The sequence below is a fragment of the Cibotium barometz genome, chromosome 31 (genome assembly GCF_041138505.1).
Source record: "Cibotium barometz isolate CiBa-2024 chromosome 31, ASM4113850v1, whole genome shotgun sequence".
NCBI lineage: Eukaryota > Viridiplantae > Streptophyta > Polypodiopsida > Cyatheales > Cibotiaceae > Cibotium > Cibotium barometz.
The window spans coordinates 26,794,432-26,800,517 of record NC_141076.1 but is presented as its reverse complement, the minus strand read 5'-3'; the positions used below and the strand labels follow the sequence as shown (position 1 = coordinate 26,800,517).

General features: G+C 40.6%; 1 protein-coding gene across 1 annotated transcript; it reads right to left on the bottom strand.

Moving 5' to 3' along the window:
- Positions 1-4,549: 4,549 nt before the first annotated feature.
- Positions 4,550-5,870, bottom strand: LOC147620679 (glucan endo-1,3-beta-glucosidase GII-like). The gene is made up of 2 exons (XM_086824949.1): positions 5,676-5,870; positions 4,550-5,590 (listed from the first exon to the last, which is right to left on the bottom strand). The coding sequence occupies exons 1-2, from the start codon at positions 5,746-5,748 to the stop codon at positions 4,635-4,637; spliced, it is 1,029 nt and encodes a 342-aa protein (XP_086681075.1). The 5' UTR covers positions 5,749-5,870; the 3' UTR covers positions 4,550-4,634.
- Positions 5,871-6,086: the final 216 nt, after the last annotated feature.

Sequence of the window (6,086 nt, the reverse complement as noted above, 5' to 3'; positions counted from 1 at the left end):
CCACATATCATCCTCAAGCACAATACTCACATCACAACGCTCTTCATTAGCCCAATCTACATGCATATCTTCTTGAGTGTTGCCAACCCCCCTGGTATCATCGTCCAAAGACTCCCAAGCACATAATGCATCAAATGGAAAAACATCCACATCATTCATCGCAGGTACCATACCCTCATCAAGCTGTCCAAGAGAATCCATAACAATAGGATCTTACTCCATGCTCTCCACATCCGCATTGCAAACCGTCTTCACTTCATCACAAGTCTCTGCCCCATCCTCCTCCCTTGTAGAATCTGGCAAAGAATCATCCTCAAAGCATTCTGTATCCAACTCCTCTTCCTCCTTATCATCGGCCAATCCCAAGGCATCATCCTCTTTGCTTCCATGTGCATGCATGTCATCCAGATCTGAATGTAAATGATCTTCAATAGAGAATTCTAAATCACTGTCATGCACATCCATGACATCCCAATCCAAAGAAGAATCCACTGGCAACTCCTCATCTGCAAAAGTCTCAAACCTTGACCTAGATTCCTCATCCTGCTTTTCAACACACACATCCTTAGTTGCAATCGCAACATCAATAGGGAAAACCTTAGCTACATCCACATCATTCATCAAACACACATCCTCACTTTGCTCCTTCACCTGCTTTTCATCCACCTTCACATGCTTTAAAGACTTTGGAAAAAAATCAGAAGGCACATAGAACATCCCCCTTTGCACCTGCATGGTCTTTGAGGCTCCTGTCTAATCAAACTTTGCATAGGACTCTTATCCACCTCAACCAAATTTACATGCATATCCCTTGCAGACACAACACCTTCATGCGGATAAATACCCATCTCCATCTGCTTCAAAATCTTGCCTTCCTTTTTCTTAGCAACCCTAACTGCATCATCAAATGACTTAGGATTCTTCAACTCAACCCTAATCTTCAAATGGGGTAGCAAACCATCAATAAACAAGCTCTTCTTCAGAAACTTAGGAGGAACTTCCTTCTTCAATGTCATACACCACCTACCCCATAGACTTGTAAATACCTTCACAAAATCATCCAGTGATTGCCCATGGACCTGCTTCAAGATGCTCAACTCCTGCCAAGGCACACTAGGCTCCTCTACTTGTTGTTGAAAATGCTTCAAAAGGCCTTCTTTCAACCTGTCTAATGTCAAAACACCATGTAGCTCATATGCCGCATCCTGTGCTTCAAAATCTTTAAGCTAGCTTCAGGCATCTTCCTTCAAAAAAATCTTTACTAGCCTCAAAACCTGCTCTTCATCTGTAACATTATTGCTAATGCATGCCATCTCCATTTGCTCTAAAAAATCGAACACATCTTCACCCTTCTTGCCATGAAATTCTGGATAAGACCACATCATGAAAATCTACAACAATCCCTGCCAAAAGAAGCGGTACGAGTCTCTTTCCTATGGGGCATACACCCTTGAAGGCGAAGAAAAACACAGCTCTCCTCAGTGGGGGCACCAAAAAGCTATGGAGTGGAAAATAAAACAAAGGAACAAGCCTCTATAGCTTCCCACTCCCCCAACCTTGGAATCATTAGCACAAAATAGGGGCACCATAGTCAAAGTAAACACCCAGCAAACACATATGCTCTCACCGTGTGTATGATGAGGTAATCGAAGGCTGGCACAAGGTGTGCTGTGAGAGTGTAAACCCATGGACTACACCACCAAACACGTCAATCACGCCTTCTCCTTTAAATCAACACACACGAGATACGAACACACAACCATAGCCAAATACATCACAGTATCATCCATCTTTGAATTCTCGATCACCACTTCCATACAAGCTTCTTCCGATACACATAAGCTTTTGCTTCACACCATCTCACATACATGACACCTTCAAAAATCAACACACAAGATGTATACTCACGAGGCTGTCCCCCCTTCATCTTGGCAACATATACCATGGGCCATGGCTGAGAGCAGCATCCCAACAAAACAACACCACTGCTCGCCATCAGCAGCAGCATTTCTAGGGTATATTTACATGACCAAGAAATCATGGAAAAGAATATAAAAGTGAGTAAACACAACAACATTCATGATGGTGAGGTTATCCCAAATAGAGGTATATATAGTATTATGGGCACGATAGGATTGCAACTTGCAATTTTGTCCTAAATTTAAAAAAGTGACTTGTGTCAAAATTTTTGTATGAAGCTTTAATATAATATAAAGCATGGCATGAATAGTGCACATGTAAAAAAAATCTAGAATTTAAATCACCAAGTAAGACATATTAGGATTCTAATGCTGATTCTACAACATATACTTGATATATTGCTACATGTTCCTATGATGGCCCAAAATCATGTGCATGCTAATTCTACAACATATACTTGATATATTGCTACATGTTCATATGATGGCCCAAAATCATAGGACTTGCATTATCATATTTCTACCGTATTGTAGCTCAAAAGAGCATCAAGAAACATCAAAATTCAAAGAACTCACAAGATACTAATCTCAAGCTCCTAACCTATCTATGTAATAAAGCTAGATAGAGATCAAATTGCATATATTTAGAGCTCTTAATGGAGACCCCTCTTGTAAATATTTCACATTAGAACAATTCCTTCCTCACTTGAACATGCATGGAAGTATCATTGAAATGTTTAAATATGTCTTAAAAAAAGTGCCTAATGCTCTAGTTTTTGAAGTAACATATATTTTACCCAACTTACTCTAAAGAAGGATGCTTTAAAATGGAGTTGTAGACATGGTTAATTTTACCAAAACTTATAAATCATTTGAAATGTCCTAGAGAGGCAACTATGTGCAAAAGTTGGTTGAATTTGTTGCTTTTTTTAAAGAAAAAAGAAACTTCAATGAAATGGTTTGCCTTTGTAGCCAAACTCACCAAAAATTATTTGAAACATTCACTTTGAGTTAAGGACTTAAGATAAGCTTGATTATAGATGGATTGTGAAATCTCAAAAGTTTAAAAATCAATCGAGTTGGCTAATTTGAACCTTGTGACTCTAGGCATCCCAAATAATCTCAAAACTTGATCTTAAAATTATTATTAAATTTCAAACCCTAGAGATATAAACTATGCTCCTAAATAAGTCAAAGTTTTTTTTAAAATATGCTTTGATTATGTGATAAAAGAAAAAATTACATATTATAACACCCATGTGTTGAAAGAATTCCACAAATTTTGTTAGTTAACATGACATAGAAGCATCATAGGATGGTTTTATCTCCCATTACCAAACCAGTGTTAAACCCCCTCTATATTCACTTAAATTGGTAACATTAAACAACTCTTTGTTTAATCTCCTCTTGTACGTATATATGGCATGTAAATCTTGGAGCAACAAAAAAAACCACCTTGTGCGTTAAGATTCTATGTTACATACATACAAGCATAAACGTGAGTGACCCCTCCACAATTCTCTTTGGACTTCACCCATTAAGGAAAAAATCTCAAAGAATCAAGTGAATATTAGTTAACACAAACAACAATGAATCATTCTTTGGTTCTTTGCTTTTATAATGCCAACATTCTCACTTGTTATCATCAATTTCAATAAATTAAATCAACTAACACAAAAACGCATGAAGTATTCTAAAAAGTTACATATTATCTAGGCGTTGTTAGCTTTCTCACTTGTTATCACCAATTTTAATAAATTAAATCAGCTAATACAAAAGCATGAAGTATTCCAAAAATCTACATATAGTGCACTAGTCATGAAGCTATTTTTTCCTTAATGATATTCCCTGACACTAAGGATTGTGTCTAGTTTCTAGGCGATGCCTCTTCTTCCATGTGTATCCTCTATGGCCTTTGATGAGTATGTGTTAAATATTCTAATGCAAAGAGACAAAATGGCTAGATTGAGTAGACAAGAGTGGCACATGATGAGCACGATGTTAAGCACAACTAATGAAAGAGATAAACTCCTTGTTGCTAAGAATACTTAGCTTAGGCCTCTAGTGTCTTCAACATGAATTTCACTAGAAGATGTTACACTCGAATTGAGGTCCTATCTAGTGATGCAAAGATATGTGCATGATGACATCAAGGAGACACATAAATATATTTTAAAGTATGAAGACAAGAAGAATGATCTTTACATACATCTTTTGCGACTTTCTAGGTTGCCACTTTCTTTCAGGTTGATTCATCTTTCTTGTTAATGACTTGCACTAGGTGAAGTTTTTTGTTGGTATGTATACATACGTAAATAATGACATGGAAATTTGAATTTCAAGAGCAAAAACAAGAAGGATGATCTTTACATGTATCTATCACTTTTGCCTAGTGTGTTCACTTGAATTCACAACTTTCTTATGGATAGCATAGTTGAAATCCACATGTATTTATAACAATTCAAAGCATTGAAGATAAATGTTTATAATTTTTCATTATCATAGTTGAACTCAAGTAATGCAACCGCTTAACCCTATGATTTCTAGGAGGCTTGGTGGTTATTGTTAACGAATCTCAGAGCACAAATCTTTGCCTAATCGTGTGCCATATGAGAGAGGTAGAACAATACTTAACATCAATTTCTATATCCCCCAACGATTATTATATATTTATCATCCTTAAACCATTTTGAGGTGTTGATACACTCTAATAGCTCAGAAGGTCAAGTCATAGACCGGGGTCTCATCAGGGTTGAAGACACCCCAGTGCTGCTCATAAGCCAGGCTCGACGGTTTGAGATCCTCGTTGAAGAGAGAGAATATGTAGGTTTGAATGAGCACGTTTGGGCGCTTAGGGGTACCCGTGGGAACGTGGGCTACGAGGTTGCTGTTGTAAGTGTGGGCGTTGTGGACCGTGGCGGCCGCGTCACCCTGGGAAGGCCACCCGCTCTCCGTGACCACGACGGGTATGTCGTTATGGCCCATGGCAGCCATGGCTGCGATGAGGGTGTCGACCTGTGCGTCGAAGAGGTTGGTGTAGTGAAGGCCGTTGCCCGAATCCGTATTGTCAGTCCCTGGCTCAAAGAGAGCATAGGGCAACGGCACCTGGCCGCTGTTGGAGATGTAAGCGAAGAAGGGGTAGACGTCGGCTAGGAAGGGAGCCCCGGTCTGCGAGAGGAAGTTTAGAATGGAGCTCATTTGGGATTGGATTCCGGTGGAGAAGGTTCCCGCTGATGGAGGGTAGGAGTGTGCAGAGTCTATCACGTCCATGGCGTGGCTGGTGGACACCAAGATGCTGCCCTGCAGGTTGGCGGCCTGTAGCGCGCTGTAGACATTAGTCATGGCTCGGTACAAGTACTGTGTGTACATTGCACCGGCTTGGGTGAGCACTTCGTTTCCCACCGCGATGCACTTGATGGAGGAGGCATAGGGGACTATGTTGGTCTGCACCCAATTGCTGGCGCCGCTGGTGGACGCAAGGCCAGCCAACTCGTCGTTCTGGGCGCCGACGATGAGAGATATACCCGAGTTCTCGAAGGCAGCCAGCACTTCGTTGTTTGTGTCGTAGATCCTCACCTTGTCTATGTTGTTGGATTTGAGCAGACTTACCACTTGGCTAGGAAGAGGGAGATTGTCCCCGTTTCGGCCATACGCTACGCCCACCGTAGAGCCTGCCAATATATGTTCAGTGACCGTTACTTAGAGGCCGCTAATCGATGATTATCGGTGCAAATCTGAGTATTACAAGAGTATTACCTGATGCTCGATGTATCTCAATGGTACACACTAACAGTAACAACAAGCTTGGCAAAAAGCGAAGAAGAACCATGGTTAAGAGAAGAGATAAGGCCGAGCGCTACAATGTGACTCTGGCCTTATTTCAAGGTATCAGGTCAAGGTGTCTAGACTTCAAGCACAGCACGACTCTTTTGCAGCACGTTGACTTGGCTGATGGCATGATAGACATCCTCGCTTGCTTGGGATGCCCATCTTTTTGGATGCCCAAGTTATTGGTTCAAGATGAGCCACAATATTGTTGTGGGTGTGGAACCTCAAGGCTAAGTTTACGTAGACTGAGTAATAGTAGCGTGCATGGCAACTAGCTTATGCACATGCTAACATATTTTGGAAGGGTGGTACCCCCTTATAGTAATAAGGGCAACTAGC